We start from the raw sequence: 19,754 nt of genomic DNA, 5'->3' as shown, positions 1-19,754 counted from the left end.
GTGATGAGAAATAAAGGATGTTAATTTCATCCAAAATTAATAGGTTGGTCTTCTATTAGTTAAGAAGAGAGGCCCCCCTTGTAAGTCTTTTGGTCCTCAATTTAAACTTGAAACTCATCTCTACAGATGTTGGTTGTATTTATTTTTCGGTGCCATTGTGAATTTCTTTCAAAGGTATTTTAGCTAACGCCATACATGTTTTTTCTTTTATAAGCATAACGTTTATAAGCATATGCTCAGCTTTTGGTACCTAAACAATGGCTCTATTGTTTGAGAACAATAGAATGATAAGCATAATGCGAGCCTGACATAGAGACAGACACTTGCTTATATAAAAATAACATGTACCGATTTTGTGGTTCAAAGGCAAATTAGAATGCAATCCCGTTGGCATTTTATGACGAGAATCATCAGGCTTGCGCAGATCATTTGATTTATCCAACTGAATTCCATGCTAATACGTTGGCATACAACACAATGCACTTCTACACATTACGTAATGGGAGAAAGTTTCAACAGTTTGCCAATATAAACATTTTCATTTCTAAATCAAAATTGTACTTTTCGTCGGTCTGATTACAACCCGGGGTTCAATTTTCGAAAGAGAGAGGTTGAATTCAATAGGAAACCATAGAAAATCATACATTTTTGTAGTTTGCCTCGACGTTGCGCTAAAAACTGACCCTTTCCGCTAAATGTCTTTGTGCTTCCTTTGTTTTACGTGAATTTTGGCGTAGAATAATAATGCGGTCGGATGCGAAAATACCGTTATTCTTTCGTAACGATCCGGGTGCGCCTGTCGTGTCAAAGAGTGACGTCGCTCGAACTGAATCGCGCGAAAACTTTCCCCGTTTTTAACGAAAACAAAAACTGTACTATAAAAGAGTGACGTCAAAATTGATGTCTTTTGTTATGAATTGATACAAAAGGAATTCAAATGTCACGTGATTAGAAAATGAACCAATCACATCTATCTTTCGATGCCAATTTATACCATGTGTTTTATTTCGACCAATAGACTTTTTCCTTTTGAGGTATTCGACCAATCAGATGCATGCTTTTGATACCTCTTTCTGATAATGTGACACGAGTGAGGTATTAGTGGGAACAAATACACAAGTCATCGATATGGTTTTTTATTAAGACCAATACTTAATCTTTAGCTTATACATTAAAGAAGTAGGCTGGTGGTAGAGTCATCGCAGATATTCTATTAGAACATTTGGGTGGTGTGTACCATCACATTGTATCATTTGAAATATGTATATTTTCAGGGTCGGTATTATCTGAAATTTTTTTTTTTTCGAAAATTCTTTTTTTTGGAAAATTCGATTCTTATCCCGATTCCAATTGAGAATATGATACTTTAAAAGTTTAGCTTGAAATTTTTTTTTTCACTGTTTCAAGATGTATGATTGGTTGTGGCTGACTGCTTTGTCATACAGCTGATAACTATCGTTACTTTACTCAAGAAAGGAATTTTGATTTGAAAAAATAAGAGTGTAACGAAAAGAGGCTTAACTGCTTACGATTTAAAGGGGAGACAAAGGCAATTTTGTAAGGAGGGCAGTTATGACAAAAATGTCTCTACTTTGTGACAGTTTCAAAATAATCAATTTTTTTCTTTCTTTTCATTTGATTTTTTTTACCCTTTCGGTTCAAAGTCGTTGGTTCTTTGTTATTTTTGTGTTATACCGTTATTGATTGATACTGTAAGATGTTAAACTGTATGTTGGTGGGATTTGAGTCCGATTATTTTGCTTCGCTGATTCAGAAACTTGTTTACTAATTAATGGTTTTCCGATCTTCATCACATGTTGAAGAAATTAGCCAAGAAAAGTAACAAAACTTAAAGTACAAAGAAAAACTTTCTTTATGAAAACTAGTTCTGAAGAATGTACCGTGATCTGTAAAAACGATGGAGCTTTCACTTCATTCTTTAATCTAAATTCGGTTTCATGGTTATTTCTTCGTTGTTAACCTTCTGAAAAAGTTGATTTTTTTCTAATTTTGTTTTATTGCAATTTTGAGATTCAAAACTTCAATGTGACATAAAAGCTTGTATCTTTTATACCCTTTCTAAAAGAATCCTGTTTAAATGCCCTTTAAAAGCAAGCCGAAAATATGGCTCAAAAGTCTTTGAATTATAATTTTTGACCAATTTTGGATGTACATACGCGTCTTTCAGTGTCTAAGGCTTAAAAATCTGCATGGGTTTTGATTCAGACTTTCATTCTGGTTAGTCATTCGGTTACAGGGTCTTAGGTTTTCAAAATATAACCCTTGGATCGAAGATTTCATTTATATAACAGGAAAATTACTAATATGATATTTTGAAAATAATTGATAGCGTCATTCCATAATATTTTTGAAAAAAATGTTTCAAAATTTCCTGATTTTATCAAATATATTTTTATTCGTCATGTTATTGCCCCATAACATAACAAGGCTGACCTTAGGGAAAATCCTATTTTCTATAAAAAGGTCCACAAAGTTTTTTAAGGAAGGATGTTAATGAGTGATTAAACATTTTATGGGGACTTGTTATTGTCTCTCACAACTCGCTCTATCTCTCTTGGTGTCTGAATATGGAAAGTTATAGTATCTTAGTCAATGAACAAATCTTTTCAAAATCCAAGTGAATCATTGCTGTCAAGACCCGCTATAACTTCGTTGGAATTTCGACCATACTGTATTCAATTTTCTCTAGCCAGACCAGGTTTTTATTGAATTTTTTCTAACTCAACTCACATGATGACAGTGCATTTTTCGGTAACTTATTTTACTAGAGTTTTGGATTTTAGATTTTCTTTTCTATTTGGTGGTTATATCATTGATGGCGGTATAATTTTTTTTTGACAAGGGGATATTTCTAAGGGTCCTTATTTTTTTAAGTGCAATCATCTTTTTCTTCCTTCTTGATGTTTGGGTAAAAAAACTCTCGGTGCGGCATTTTCTAGGTGCATTGGCTTTCATTGTAGTATAGGTTGTTGTTAGGATCTTAATTATTTGATCTGATATCTCAAGGTTGGTATATTGTTTTCCAAACGAATCGTGATACTAATATTTTTATGTTGGTCCGAGTATGAAGCGGTTGAGTTCATTTTCTTGGATATTCTTCTGTGAAGTGAAGTGAGCTCTTCCATTGGCAAGCGCTTCTTGGATTTTATTTTATTCTTTTATTTCCAAAATTTTGCAATGCTGTAGTAATATGCAGTAAGTTAAAAGGTAGTTTAATATGGTACAATGTTTAAATACTTTTTCTCCAGACAAAAATATTCCGTAATTCCATGTCTATGTCTTCAGCAGTGAAGAAACGTGGCTGAACCATTGCAATTTTAAGTATAGAGGACTACACTTTGTAAGTTTTCTCTTCAAATGAATGAAGGGGTTATGATAATACTGACTGCAATGCATGAAGTTTTAAGTAGAAGTTTCTCAACAGGGCGATTACTCTGTAAAGACTGTGTTTTGATTGCCGTTAAACAAATAAACACAACATGACTACTGATTTCTCTTCTCATTCAAAGACACGATGAGCTCTAGTGATTTATTATTGAGTGCAGGGTATTGATACTTTATAGCATTAATACTGCTTCTAAACATAAATTTTCATTGTACCAATGTATCATTCGAACAGGCTACACTTTTACTGGTTTCCCAGCTTGATTTCTGATGCTCAGATCCCCAGCAATATTTTTGTCTTTCCTTAGGATTTTTTAAAGTGTTTTAAGTACTCTTGATTTATGGCTTTTCTTACGGTAGAAATTCAAATGGAATGCGTTTGTCTGAATATCGCATAAAAAATCTTGACCAACTTTTAGAAAAAGCTCTTCCTCTCATTTTCCCATAGGCTATTTCACAATCACAAAGCGTAATGGGTAATCAGGACCTCTGCGCGCTAAAGACGATTTACTATCAAAAAAGTTTTTGAAAAATTTTGAAGATTTTTGCGTCTAGCTAACGGAAGTCCTTACTGGAGCGCAACCACTCCTGATTACCCATGATTCATTTCGACTGTGAAATAGAAAACGGAATTGCTCGTTCTGAATTTCTCGCTTTCCTTAACGACTATAGCTCTTTGCGTTATCCCATTGGTTGAAAACAAAATCCTGTTTGTATAGTTTATTCCGGGTGTGGTTTTCGTTTACATTTATAAATCCGGAAAAATGATTTCGCCGTATAAAAGGTATCTAGTAATATAAGTAAGGACTTGTTACAGGTCGTTGGAATGGATGTGGCATTGCGATTGGAGGACCTTGCATTAGAGAACATATAATCTGATTGTAAGACCTTGCGCCTGCGTAAAGGAATAAAATTGAGAAACTTATCAAATTTTCGATTACATTTATAATGGACTCCAAGCTCAGGTAGTAAACATTTTGATGTGTGTGATTATAAAGGATTTTCATTGCCGCATGGATAAAAATCCTCTTTAGATCATTTATCTACTCCTGTTTTAAATTTGCATACTCTTGTTCCTTGCTCCAATTAAGAATGTCTGAAAACATGTCTAAGAGATTTCGATGGCCAAATAATCCTTGAAATAGAGTTGCCTCTTGTGGTGGTGAAGTGGAAATTGTTTTTAGAGGATTTCCAAATCGGTAGGAGACAAAAATATCTTCATAGTCCTGAGGCCACACGTGTGACCCTTGAATGGATCTAATAGACCGGACGTTTGATGTGATGGGTAATATGTAAACCAACCTTTTTAGAATACAAATTGCGTCAATTCTCGAATACTTGTTCTAATTTGAGCACAACGTGTAAACATTACTTGAAATTCTTGTGGTTCTTCAGACAGACTTTGATTGCCTATTGTTTATTTGAGGCTTAAATATGGCTTCGATGGTATTCTAAAGTCTTTTTATATAGACCAATTGCGTCCATGTGTAACCAGATAGGTCTTGTTGGCAATTTTTCGTCGACGGCTTGAAATTTCTCTTCTGTCTGAAGACTTTGGCATTCATCCAAGACATGGGTTACAGCGAGTGTAACTTACGCAACTGAGTTGTTAGAACAATACAAAATCATCTTTCGTGTTGGAAAAATAATCGCAAGTGGAAAAGTTCTAAAATGTTTAATGATTTTTTTTCATTTCTATTTCCTTCTTTATAAAAGTGTTTTGAATTTTAGAATTTTTTTATGAACCCTATTTTAAGTTCAAAGATGAGATAAAACTCAGCAGTTTGATCAATGATACAATTTCTATTTTCAAGTTCTCTGTTCATTGAGCATCGTATCTTGAGAATCCAAAATAGTGCAATGCAAGACGTCTATCCGTCCAGAATGCGTATAAAAATACATCATGAGAATATTGTATAAAATAAAAAGAGAAGTTTGTAGGAGAGAAAATGGAACGGATGTAAACCTACAGCGGTATAGTGTCTGTTTTCTTTTGAAGACAGGATGCTAGTCTATGGTAAGCTAGAGATGACGCATCGCATAATCCGATGATCATTTTCCCACCAACTATGTATCTAACGTAATATATTTATACCCCCCTCATTAGTTTTCTGATGGATGGTATGAAGTATTTGTCGAAGGGTATTTTATGATGAACAGGTTTTAGAGATTCGACATTGAAAACTGACGGACGTCGTCGGAGAGTGAATGCCGTCTTTCTCAACGGCATCGCAATAATGGTAACTATAGGGAAAAGTCATGGAAAGTCAAGATGTATGTTTCTGGCTTGAAATCTTTCCTTGTTGGTGTTGGATGAACTGAATTGTGATGGCGAAAATAGCAACAAGGCAAAAAAAACCCTTTTGGTTTAGATTTCTGGTTCCTTTGTATCCCTATTTTTGACTTCAAAACCAAAAACTGTATTAAAGTAACAAGAGGTAGCTGACGGATGAACTAACGGACAGACTATTTTTGTCTCCGCTAAAAAGGTATCCTTGATCAAAAGCAATAAAACAATAAAGAGCCATTTATGAATTAATAGGTTTTAATTAGAATGAAATGCTTTAGTGACGTCATCTGATGGCATTATATCGAATTTATTGCGTCACTTTTGTCGACCCATTTTTGAGCGGATGTACGGCGGAATACACATAGATATAGTTTTAGATTTGAATCGCGACGTACAAACTTTGCTGGCAATTCAATGTCGTCTTATACGTTTTTTCTTATAGAACAAACTTTATAAGAACGTAAGGCTTCGATGGCCAAAATATTTAGAACCCTAAAACAACCAATATCTTAGGAAAATGGACAAAAATGCTCAAAAATGGTGAAAATAAGAACATATTAAGAACATTTTTAGACCTAAACTTCAAAAAGTTAAGAACATCCGAAGGCTTCAAAAATTTTGAATGTTCTTATAAAAAAAACGTGTAAACGGTGACGGATCGCCAGATATCATGGATGTGGATTAAAAGTTCGTCCACGAAATGGGTCTATAGAAAATGGTTTTACTGAAATGGTTGATGTGATTTTTTAACATTTGAATTAAACGAGGTTGGGCAATTGTAAGGTCGCAACGCAATTTTAATATTTTACGCAACGAGATATCATCGTTTGAGTCAAACGCCAAGTCAAGTACTTTATATTTTTATCTTTCTATGATGTAAGAAATATGGAGCAATCACTTCTCGTACTTGGCCTTTTAATCTCAGACGTCTCTTGAAGTCATTTCATATCAATATCAGTATATAATTGCAAGTTTGAAACAAATTGTTGTTGCGAATTGGAGCCCAATCCCCTTTCATCAAGCAGCACGTGGTTTTTGATTTTTAACCTGAGCTTGTTATAAAAGTAAAAGACTTGGAAAATCGACTGGAGCCTTCTAAAACATATTAAGAAATACACTGTAGGAAACTGTGTACTTTTGTCGTAAAACTTATCATATTTAGCAACAACTCCATGGTGTCAGATGACGAAAATTTCACGTAGGTGTGTCGTACGGCAAGACGCAACATCGTTAATCGGCATGTCGCCTTTTTTTATATGAAACCTCGCCTGAGTATTTTTATCAAGTCAGGACGAGAACAACAGTGAGAGGGAGTCAGTGAGACAGGAATATGATATAAAAGAAGCATATAAGCTTATTGATACTTCAATAGCCTCCCAACATGGCTTTATATTAGTAAACAGGGTATACATTCTATATTGAGGTGAGCTTATTAGATGATAATTGGCTTGACATAATTCGCTAGTATTAAGTAATGTTTTACGCTGTTTTGTATTGATTCAAATTGTGTAAGCCTTGTGCTATAAATCACATGTAAGTTCATTTATTGGGATTAATTTCTGGCACTGTGCGGTACGTTTGCTTCGTTTGGGGCTGGTTTATCTACACTTTGTGGCTCTGTGGCTGTAGGTAAGTTGTATGTTGAATGCTATTCTGGTTAGGTTGAGTATTGTTCATTTTCTGTTCACAATAACTGTACATTGATTTTGGCTTTAGTGTAGAAACTATATCAGTGCGAGACCTAATTGACTCAAGGGTGGTGTCCACAGTCTGACAAAACGGAGTGTTCTCTTATCCTTTAGATACATGGCAACTCGGTAAAACGGTTCGAATCCGAACTAATGCGAGGTATGAAAGGCACTGAACGTGAATGTTTCAGTCTTCTACAGTATTTGCTAGACAATGGTCTTTATATGTTGTAATTCAATCATAAAAGGGTAATGGTATGTAATGATACCTTTGTGGTATGTAATTATGAGTTCCAAATGGATTCATTGATCGGAACATTATAAATCATAGCCGAAGCCTGGGACCGACAACAAAGACTGTTACTTCTGTCTCATTAGAGCATAAATACACCTTACAGTGCTAAAATCAAACTTTTATGTTACATCAATCGAAGTTTCAGATTTTAATTGTTGGATCTTCGTTCAAGGACATATTGGTTTTATCTTTTTAGATTTCTGGTATTTGCAGTTTGGAGCTTAACGTATTTCCCTGATTAAATTTTTGTTCCAAGGCTAAATATAGAAGATCGGTATATACTGATTATTATCTTGTATATCCTTAAGCGTGCTCAGTTATGTCAACTTTTCTCATTAAGTTGTTTGTTACCTGATAAATGTCATTGTTTTTCCGGACTGGGATCATCGCACGGTTAAAAATAGCATCTCGGGCGTCTACCAAATATCTATGAATTTGACTTGTCGGGATGGATGGATTGATGGAAGTTGATCTTTAGACGATTCATATCTTGTTTCTATAATTAGGATCTTTTTAAATGGATCATTCATGTTTGTAAATCTCCCTTTTCCGGTATATGATGTGCGTGCGTTTGTAATTATCGGGTCAAGCGAACGCTTTTGTTTGTTTGTTTATTGACTTATGGGTGAGCGTAGTTGATTTGGATTATCTTGGCTGGTTGATGATGGTATATAGACTTTTGATTAAAGGTTATCATATAGCACATGCTTAAAGGTTATGACTGGTAGACTGCTTCTTTACAATTCTAGGGCTGTTGTAAAATATAAACGTACGAACGCATGACACAATATTGGCTGTTCGTAGTCAATAAAGTACAGTCGATGATTACAATCGAATCTCCAATGTAGGATCTTAAAGCACTTATTTCTTACATGAGTTTTCACACAAACGTCCGAATTGCGTCGCATATTTTAAGGCTTCACTTTTTCTTGCTTTGGAAAGGTTGATGTTCGTTCCTTTCGTTCTCCATCGTTTGTTTTTGCAAAAAGCTGAATCAGCAGTTTTGATGCTTCCGTTTGGAGTTGTAGAATATTGTCTTATCTTTAAGATATCTTTCAGTTAATCTGTAATCGATTGTCACCCATTATTATTTTGTTATAGTTACAAAATTCGAATTATCTGAGGATTTGAGATTTTAATAGGCGTGCTAATAACATAATGAGAGCGCCATCAATTAAAACGATTTCGTTCCAAAGAAATTCTTCTTTATGAATATATTGATTTGTAGGAAAATAAGAATAGAAAGCGTTTGTGTTTTTTTTTGCATGATACTGATACTTGTTCATTGGACGAGCTATATTCAGATTATCTTTGCTCGTAATTTCAACTGGAAATTTATTTTCGAGTATCTTGAACGGAAAATAAGATGGAAATCGCATTGCCAATCTTGTATGTATTTTTGTACGCTACATAAATATTTTTCTGAGAGAGGTTATGAAATCCTCAAATAGCTATCTGTGCAGCTGGTGCAAATAGCTAGCTGTCTGTAGTTCGTGAGCCAGAGCAATTCACTTAGTGGGTATTGATTTGTACTTTTTGAAGAGTTATTTTAACGGGTGACGAGTGGAATACTCTTAATTTTCGCTTGTTTTTTAGTCTGAGTAGATCTTTCGAATAAAGATTGCTTATATCGATTCGCTCAGCTTTGTTGTTAACATTCGTGGAAATCTCTTATTGGAAAGAAACATCCAAATGGAAGTTGTAAAATCAATTTGCATATTTTTGCGGTAATTTAATGTGCCCTAAAAATCCGCCTTTAAGTTGTATTAACTTTCAAAGAGATTTCCTTGTGCATATTGATTTCCATTCATAAAACACGTATTAATTCTATTAAAATATTGATATTATACCAGGAGTGAGTTAATGGTTACTAATTAAGGGCCATTAATGCGCCCCATGTTTACGTCACTACTATTTTAGACTCGATTAGTTGTTTATTATGGTGTCTTGATTAGCTTTAATATATTTGCGTTAATTGGGTTTTCCTCATCCGTGAGATTTCCAAGTGCGTTTATTTAAGAGGAGAATTCTTACATTTTGAATGATTATTGATGCAATCAAATGTATGTTTTTATCTGGTTGAGAAAATGGCGTTCTAAAGCTATATTCGCTCAATGCATTCTAAATCCAAGCCGTGGTTTGAGTTGCGTTTTTACACTTTTGATTGATTGAAGCGATTTAGAAAAACCTGCAGTTCTAACCCGTAAAATCGAGGACGGTAAAAGTGCTGATTTATCGTCGTACTCAGTCATTTAAGATGTAGAGAAATTAGAAGCTTACCGTCTCTGTCGCAGAAAAACACAGATACATGAAAGTCGGTAATTATTTCAAATGTGTGATTGCAGTCATTGCATTGGTCCACTGATTGACGTCATTGCATTGGTCCACTGATTGACGTCATTCAAGATGGTTAACTCGAACCCACACCTCTTATGACGTTAGGGTTGATAGGTATGAAATCTATGCAATGTCGGACGTGACGGTAATTTTTGAATCCTTTAGACCATAACAGAATAACATATTTGAGAGTGATTCCCAGACAGATAGCAAAACTTCCTCTCAGCTGAAAATCCACTCTAAATTTGAGCAAAAAAAACATAAAGGTGCAAGCTACGAAAATGTTTGTTTTTGTTACGACGTAATGACTAGACTGTCTTTACAACTGAGATTATTAAAGCGCCCTCAGGCTACCCAACTTCCCTGTGGACGACAGGTTGATTAACCTCTTCAGAAGTGAACAATAGTTTCAGCATGGAGTCAGCTCGTAATATTTATGTCTGGTGCTCTTACTATATTTGTAAAATTACTTCTTCTTGGTATCTATTTATTTTCGTTGATATTGTAAAGAAGAGTATATTTAATGTCTTTTGATTTGGTCGTTGAGTGACTGAGATATTGAATAGAGCTCAGACATCTGAACAGTAGAAACAAGAAAGGTTTTGAAGATATTGCTTGAAAAAAAAGGGATATAAATCAATCCAAAATGGCTTCGCTAGAATACTTTGAATTAAAACTAAAAGGTCAAAGCAATCACAATTATTTTATACGGTCGATGATTTGATAAGAAAAGGTTGCTAAGATGATTTTGATGTCTCTAAGTAATTAGGGCTTCCTTTAAAAGGGGTGAGATATATTTTTTGGTAGTCAGAACCAAATTATTGGTTTTAATGGCCGTGTTTCACAAAAAAAAACAGGTCATTAATTTCGGGAAAATATTTTCAAAATAAAGACATCCGCACCAAAATATCTCGATTAGTATCATTTTTTGTTCGTTAATGGGTAATTACCGTACCGTACACTACTTTAAATGGGTTTGTTTTGCTGTTTATCACGGGAACATAGGGCTCTGATGCGATGGGTCAGTTTCTGATTATCGGGTTAAGAATGACTGGTCACAACTTTACATGATTTCTTAGTGGACTTTTTATATTGAGTTAATTTTTCCAATTGGTCAGAAAGTAAATAGAAATTATTAGATAAATAGAGCCAATAAAGTCTGAGTAAAAAAGATAAGCAAATTTTCTTCTTCGTTTTTCTTCACTTTCTTGGACAAATTTTGAAAAACTAATTAGTTGAAAATAAGAGCACATTCAAATATCTTTCCAACGGTACCGAACTTTTTATTATACGGCAACTGGTTGGAAAGTTATGGCTAAAATTAAAAATACTGCACACCTTTTTGACGCAGACCTTAACATTTTCATATTATTTTCTATCGTTTCAGGAATTTTGAAAACCGAAAATTTTTGACAACTTGAAGAGGGAGGAAGAGATATTTATTATTGAATTACATTATTTAAAAACAAATACTGAAAGACCATGCACAAAATGACGACTTTTGGATTACTGACCGTTATTATATTTTTGATACAATGTTTAAAAATGACTTTATGTGAGGCTCAATGCCCGACTGGATGTATATGTATTTCACAGAACAATGCTATCCCTACATCTTACTGCGATGGGCAGGGATATCGAAACGTTCCGCAAAATATTAACCCAAAAACTGAAATCTTATCATTGACTCAAAATAATTTCTACCAATTAAAAAAGAAAGATTTTCGAAATTTACAAAAATTAACAAGACTGAGTTTAAAGATGAATGGTATACAACGCATAGCAGACGATGCTTTCCTGCACTTAAATAAACTGAAATATTTAAACTTGGGTAAAAATAATTTGAAGAGCATTTCAATCAAAGTTTTTGAACATCTTCCTTCTTTAGAAGAGCTTTATTTGAATGATAATCAACTGGAAGGTCTACCTTCAGAGCTATATAATGTGTTACCAAACTTAAGAAAATTACATTTACAAAATAACAATTTGAAAGATAACAAGTTTATCGCTAATTTAAAGAAATTAGAATATTTGGATTTGTCAAAAAATAAATTGAAAGAAATTCGAGCTCGTATGTTTCAGAATTCGCCGAATTTAAGATCCGTTCGTTTGGAAGAAAATCAAATCGAGGCAATCGAGACGGATTCGTTTAAGACTTTGTCTCAATTAACCGAAGTTTTATTGAATGACAACGAGATATACACCCTTGATAAGAAACTCTTTGCCAATAAGAGTCAATTGAAGAAGGTTACTTTACATGGGAATCCATTACGGTGTGATTGCAACTTGCATTGGATTTACAATGTGCTGATGTCAGCACCCAAAATGTTCGACCATAAAGAGGAAATGAGGTGTCATTCTCCTTCCACACTTGTGGGAAAGCCAATCGTCGAGCTGTACGAAGACAGCTTTGGTTGTGAACTCTCTGTATGGGGAACATGGGAACAATGGAGTACTTGCAATAAACCCTGTGGTGGAGGCCAGCGCATGCGTAAGAGAGATTGTCTGTCATCAAGCTCCTCCGGAGATGATGGAGGAAATTGTAAAGGAGATGGGATGGAGAGAGAAAAATGCAATGCGAAGGAGTGCAATGTTAAAGGATTGTTTACTACTTGGTCTACCTGGTCTAACTGTCCGCCCGGTGTGTACGCGGAACGTTTACGCACGCGCAAGTGCTTCAACCCGTTCTCTGATTTGTCGGTTAAAGTCACGTGTCGCGGAAAAGTTGTAGAGAAAGAATTATGTTATGGTAAACCTGTCCATGGAGGTTGGAGTCAATGGTCTGATTGGTCAGATTGCAGTCAATTGTGTAAACTAGGCACGGCCACACGTACTCGAACCTGCACCAATCCAATGCCACAATTCAACGGAAAATTATGCGACGGATTGACAATCGAAAAACAAACGAAGGTGTGTTTGGCCGCGCTTTGTCCACCTAAAACGGAATGGGGCGAGTGGAGTGAATTCTCAAAATGCACAGCTTCATGTGGTGAAGGTATGCTAATAATCACGTGACCACTTCTCTTCTCAATTTTTCTTAAGAACCTTTTGGAATGAGCACAGCAGACCTCTTGTGTCCAAGTTTTTGCTAACGAGCTTGTTTTTAGAGTATCTTACGTTAAAGTCAAGCGAGTTATTCAGAGGAACTTACGTTTTCGGGTTAACCATGAAAAGACATACCCCAATTATATTGGAGACCATATCATTAATTGACTTCTTCGATTCCTTTAGTTTTGACGGTAAATCTTGTGGTTTTGAAAATCCCGCCCCCTTTTCAATGTTAATTGTATTCCCTCAAGAGGAAGTTGATATGTTATTATAATTGTTATCATGTTTTAATGCCCACTTAATTCATTTCCCTTGATCAGTGTTGTTTTGTGATCTCTCGCTCCTTGTTAATATCTTCTCGGGCGTAGTTAGTAAACGTTTAGTTTTTCGTTGACAAGCTACCTGTGACACCTGAAACCTCAAAAACTGATACGGTCTTTAAACCATAGCCAACAAATCCAGATTTTGTCATTTATGTCCAATAGTCTTATGTTTTTCTTGATAGGTTTATCACTTATGAGCACACCCAAGCACCGTTTTAAGGTCTGAAAACATTGGTTCATTCTTTAAGTAAAAATAGGAATCTTCTAAGCATATGAGCCTTAAACCATAGCCTCAAAATAAATCTGTATCTTCTATTCCAGGGCTTCAGACAAGACGGCGTCAGTGTCTAAACGAATTCAACCAACCGATCGAAATCCAAAAGATTTGCCCTGGAAAAGACACCCAATCAAAGAAATGCGTTAGAAGTAAATGTATCATAAATGGCGCCTGGTCTCCATGGTTACAATGGAGTGCTTGTGATTCCATGTCATGTAAAAGATCACGAATCAGGACGTGTGTGAGACATGATAAAAGAAACATTGAAAATAGGTGAGTCATCAAAGATTTGATACAGAGTGGGAATAACTAGACATTGAGAAATTTTATGTATTCTCTATTTCAAGGTTGAATAGGATACTAGACCGTCTTTGCATTTTAGGGTCGCAGTCCAGACCTAAAGGTTTATTTACAAATGACACGATATCTTAGAATCCTGGAATATAAACGTTCTTTTTATTTTCCAGTCACTGCGAAGGAGAATCAGTTCAACAAGAATACTGTCCTCGATCACAGTGTTCCATCAATTCCATTTGGTCTCCTTGGAGTCAATGGTCTGATTGTTCAAAGAAATGTGGCGGTGGCGTTCGTATAAGATCCCGCCCTTGTCCGGGTGAAAAATCACACCCGAGTGTGACGTGCGGGGATCAGCGATCAGAAAGTGAGCCTTGTAACGTGCATTCGTGCGACACGCAGGTTTGGAGTGAATGGAGCGAATGGAGTAAATGTCCCAATCCAACTACAAACAAGCAAGTCAGGAAACGAGTTTGCCTTGGTGCTGGCTCTAACAGGTGTTCAGGTAAGTGTGAGTAGTCTACTGACTAGCAAACTAGTCTGTTAATTAATTATGTCAGAGGGCGGGAAATAAAGGTGGCGGGCGTTTGCTGGAATTGGAGCTGCGTTGGAGAACGAGCAAAAGTTGGTGAGAGGCTGCTAATTAACAGTTTTCAGCCCTTGCCGCTGACAAAATTTCTTCCTATGCTTACTTAACTCCTACGCTCACCTTTCCCGCGTGATACCGTTCCAGCCCGACTGATGTGTCAGTCTACGAGTGAAGTTGTTTACAAATGAGGGTTATACATGTGTATACGCAGAGAGAAAATAGAAAATATTGTATAGTCTGCAAACTTGATTAGAAAATGCCCAGCTTTTATTGGTCTTTAAACTGACAGGCTACTTTTTCTTACTACAATCAAGGTCATAATATTAGAGAAAAAAGGGAAATACACCGGGAAGTTTTTGAACCACAAGCGATTTGTAAGTGCTTTAAAGTAGGTTGGAAGGGTAGAGTTTTAACTCTGAGTTTTAACATGAGACTTAAGATAGGACCTTAGGATCTTAGCATTCAAAAGTTCAAAAATAGTCCAATAAGGCTCAGAATATAGCCTGTAAGTCTGCCAACCCCTCCCGAATTGAAATATTCGATGAAATTAAAGAGATAGCCCAAAATCGACTTTCTCGCCGGAACTTTAAATCTTGAAAAACGTTAAAATAACCAAAATTATCAAAATATTATGACCTTGATTGTAGATGGCATTCTAATTTAAAATGGATATTTTTTCCTTTTTAGGTCGTTCAAAGGAGAGACGACAATGTCTTCGAGAGAAAGTCGTTGTTGACGATGGAAAAGTCGTTAAAACGAAAGAAAACGAATGTCAACCTCGTGAGCAGATTGAAAACGGACGAGTGGAAAACATTCCCACCGAAAATGGACTTTTTGTGAAATATAAATGTGACGCTTTCTACAGACTGAAAGGTATATCGTCATGGATTATTTTTATCCTTATATTTATTTTTTTGAATTTTTGGAGTCTCCATAACCTAAAACAATACAAATTTTACGGAGAACGCAAATCTCTTCTTGTTAAGAACATTTCGAGATATGGAGTAAGGTTTATATGCCATTGTAAACTGAAGGGACGAGCAAACTTGTTCGAGTTAAGGGACGTTCGAATTATAGAGGTTCGATTTATAGAGGTTCGATTTATTACTCTTCTATTGTCGGCGATTTATGCTTCATTGGAAATGCAATTTTTTTAGATATTAAAAAATCTTCGAGTCAATAAATTTAATCTGATTTACCTCCCTTAGGTAATGATGGTTCAGACAATGCGACTTGTATCAAAGGGAAAGGATGGAATCGAAATTATATTCCTTACTGTATTCCAACGTGTGGAAAGCCCGTTCACAAATCATACAGTCATTGGTACTCAAGGGCCCGCTTACACGGTGGTGAAATCACTATCCCGCACAGTTGGCCCTGGCAAGTTTTATTAGAGGTGAGTTTTGTTTTTCAGGACAGATTTTTGATTTAAGCAGAAAAATATTCATTTATGAAATGTATTCGCTAACTTTTGTATCGAGCTGGTTGTCTCATTCAATCTTCAAGGGATCAAGGGATTCTTCGATAATATCAGGAAAAGGTTCTGAATTACGAAGAGCTGGTAGTTACATTACTAGTACATGAAAGAATTATTCTTCTGATAAGCAAAAGAAGGTTCTTATAAAAAAGATAAGAGCTAAAAAAAGTACAAAATATCGTTTTTAAATAAATTTTTAATTAAATATCAAATATTTTTTGCTTTCTATTGCCCAGGTCAAAACGAAGGACATCGGCTGGAAGCTCAGCTGTGGGGGTTCCCTTATCAACGACCGCTGGGTGGTCACCGCGGGACACTGTTTGTTCGACAAGCCGCCAGAACTTCGCCAATTCAAACCTGAAGAAATTAAAGTCTACCTTGGCGTACACAATGTGATCGATAGACAACGTTCAAAACATGTTCAAATGTCGTACGCAAAACTTGTGGTGCCAAACCTAAAATTTGACCATGCTTTACTTGACAATGATATTGGACTTATCGAGCTAGCAACACCTGCCAAGCTGAATGGTGAGTGTTCGAAAATCATATTTTTCACGAATGATCTTACTACCCATGATTATATATACGATTATACTATACAATTCTTTCTTTGGTCCTTTTTAAAACCTCCCCATTTCTAACTTTCATTTACTTAGGAAAAATAATTCTACACTACTCCTGTCTCTATTCTTGATATGCGTAAGTCATTTTTCTAGCGGAAACACCCTAAAAAAGCCGGGATTTGACCTCTCTTTGTTGCTAAAAATAGAAACACAGAGGTCAAAAACCGGCTTTTTTGGGTGCTTCGCTGAAAAATATGACGTCATCTTGACTTACGCATATCAAGAATATCAGGGGAACTTTTTTTAATGGGTGTAGATAAAATCATAATTGTAATTTTTCAATAAGAAATTATAATAATTCTTTTTCTTCTTTATCTTCATAGATCGTATTTTACCAGTTTGTCTGCCATCCCGAAGACAACGAAAACTGGTTGCTGTTGGCAACGTCGGTACGGTGGTCGGGTGGGGAGTCACGCGGAGCCAACGTGCATCGGAAGAATTGAAAGAACTGCGTCTCCCTGTGATGGATTATAACGAGTGTGTAAAAGCTTACGATAAGAGTTATAATCTAACAAAAAGTATGTTTTGTGCCGGTAAAAACACTTCGGAAGACACGTGCAAGGGTGATTCCGGTGGCGGATATTTGTTCCGTGATGCACGGAAAAAGAAATGGACTTTACAAGGAGTTGTATCTTGGGGTGGACCGCAATGCGGAAAAGCAGAAAAACCAAGTGTTTACACCAAAGTATCTCTTTTTACTGCATGGATCCGGGCTGTAATTCGAGACCGGAAAGTGTAAGTTCCGTTTAACGGATATTGACAAACTTATGACGGTTTTCCAATGAATCTGACTTTGACGAAAAATGAAAGAAAAAATGTACATCACTCTATAAGAATCATTTATTAAACATATATTCTTGCTGTAACGTAATTAATATTTATTTTTGAGAATGACCTCCGCATAGCGCTGAAGAGTAAGTAAGTTTTAAGCGATAATAGTCCTGTGCTTCAATAATGACGCGCATTTAGTCAGCTTTAGTTTATTTGCCAACTAAGCCAGTGACCAATTGTATGTAAACTATTCACAAATTTAGCACGATTTCTATTGGATTTTTAAAAGTTTTGTGAAAGCTGTCAAAATAGCGTGTGTCCTATACAAGCTTTTTTATAAGAATACGAGGCTGAAAATTGACCGAAACCTAAGAACAAATTAAGAACAATACTAAGCCTTAAAGCCTGAAAATTTCTTAAATTAAGAACAGCCCAGCCTGAGCCTAAATTTACTGGTTCTTACAAAAAAAAGCGTGTACTAATTTATCTTATCGTAAAAGTTTTTTGTATCGACCAGAAAGTTATTTGAAATATTTTTATATAATTTTTATTATCCATCCCGGCGTTTTGATTTGAGAGATTTGACTAACCACGATGCAACATTTTGTAGATATGCTTAAGGTAGTTTTTGTTGTATAAATTAGTTCATTATATTTTTAGCGGTAAGGAAATATTCACACTGATGTGAGCTCCAATCCACCTGGATTTGTTGATCAATTTATTTTCAATATCTGTCTCGTTGAGCCATATCCAGTGATTGCACTTTTTCTACCTGTGACAAAAAATTTATGCCTATTTATGCCTAAGGTATGAACCTTGTTGAACAGTGAGTACATGATTTTTTTTGGACCTACCCCGGTGGGGTGGAGGTCCTATAGATTAACCTTTGTCCGTTCGTCCGTTCGTTATTAGCTGATTTTTTGCACGAAGATGTGTAACTATAAACCCTCGAATGTGACGGAAGCCGATTTTCGAAAAAAAAATTTTTTGGGCAAATATGGGCCAAAAAAACGTGCATGAAAGTAGGGTACCATCATAAAAGGTAAAAGATGCCTCAAACAGATTTTTTCAAAAAAAATCTTTTGGCTCAAAAAACGCATGTTTATCTATAAGAATCACTATTAATAAGCATACATCATTGTTCTTAGTTAAATTACTCAATTTTTTTATGAGATAGATGTTTTTTTTGCTCATGAGGGCTTACCTTTGAAGAATGTGTGTGTTTAGACATGGAATTTTGGTTGCTTTTGGCGTGTTTTTATAGAAAAACTGGCCAAATTCGATATTTATTTAAATAAGCACATTATCAATTACCTAGGTATTAGCTTTTCTCGAGATTGCCTCTTTGATTCTTTATGATTTTTTGCACAAAGATGCATAACTATAAACCCTCGAATGTGACGGAGCCTGACTTTCAAAAAAAGAAAATTTTGGCCACATTTGGGCCAAAAAACGGCTAAAGAACGGGTTTTTTGGACTTTGTGAAAAATTGAATCATTAACTTTTTCTGATTTTTTGCATGAAAGTAGGGAAATAGCATGAAAGTACCATCATAGGTAAAAGATGGCTCAAGTAGATTTTTTTGAAAAAAATTTTGTTGGCTCAAAAAATGCATGTTTATCTATAAGAATCATTGATAAGCATAGATACGTAGATATCAATTATATATGTGTTAAATGCATAACTAGGTATGTCCATAAAAGTATCACTTGTTTGTCAGTAAGATTGATTTTGTTTGTTTCAAATGGCCGTATCTGGTCCCCGTCGGTCGGAGATCTGGGTAGCAATCTGGGTAGCAATCTTGTCCTTTGGCAAACTAAATTAGAGTTTTAAAACACGTGGAATACAAGGAGATATCTTGACCAACACTGTAAAGATCTTGAAAGAAAACTTCCCGGTGCCCGTGAGAGATACGGTGGGAAGATCGATTCATCAGATAAGAGGATAAATTGTGGAGGTTGGGGGTATCCAATTTCGCACTAGCATCCTCTAGTTCTTCGTTTTAAGCTTTAGCTTTTTTGATCCGATTTAGGCGCCCCCGTTACTCCAGCGTGGATAGGAATTTGATCACAAATAAAAACCACGATCGAAATTTGTTACCTTTGTCAGAAATATATATTATTGTCTCGCTTATCACAAATCCACACAATGTTAGTAAAAAATCACTATTAAAAAATATGTACAAATAGTTCATATACAAAATCGAAGTCTTTCTAAAAATATTGTTAAAATCAGACCACTGAACTATAAAAAACACTGGATCAGGTCTCCAAAACACATTGGTGAAAAAAAGCAAATTCTTCCAAAAAGTTGTTAGAGGGAAGAGTATCCTTTGGA

The 19,754-nt window shown here is 35.4% G+C and overlaps 1 protein-coding gene across 2 annotated transcripts in view; it reads left to right on the top strand.

Moving 5' to 3' along the window:
* LOC136817035 (bromodomain-containing protein 8-like) overlaps positions 1-18,112 on the top strand; it is a 62,047-nt gene extending 43,935 nt beyond the window's left edge. The window contains exons 2-8 of one of the 2 annotated variants that reach the window (XM_067073382.1): positions 11,403-13,010; positions 13,708-13,936; positions 14,131-14,462; positions 15,234-15,419; positions 15,755-15,942; positions 16,260-16,551; positions 16,970-18,112. In XM_067073382.1, the coding sequence (XP_066929483.1) occupies positions 11,498-13,010; positions 13,708-13,936; positions 14,131-14,462; positions 15,234-15,419; positions 15,755-15,942; positions 16,260-16,551; positions 16,970-17,385 (3,156 nt within the window). In that variant the 5' untranslated portion in view covers positions 11,403-11,497 and the 3' untranslated portion in view covers positions 17,386-18,112. Of the gene's footprint in view, positions 1-11,402; positions 13,011-13,707; positions 13,937-14,130; positions 14,463-15,233; positions 15,420-15,754; positions 15,943-16,259; positions 16,552-16,969 lie in introns of those variants that run through there. The other variant, XM_067073395.1, reaches the window with a different exon arrangement.
* Positions 18,113-19,754: the final 1,642 nt, after the last annotated feature.

The sequence above is a fragment of the Clytia hemisphaerica genome, unplaced genomic scaffold (assembly GCF_902728285.1).
Source record: "Clytia hemisphaerica strain Z4C2 unplaced genomic scaffold, Clytia hemisphaerica genome assembly, whole genome shotgun sequence".
Lineage (NCBI taxonomy): Eukaryota > Metazoa > Cnidaria > Hydrozoa > Leptothecata > Clytiidae > Clytia > Clytia hemisphaerica.
The sequence above is the reverse complement of the archived record's forward strand: the minus strand, read 5'-3'. Positions and strand labels throughout refer to the sequence as shown.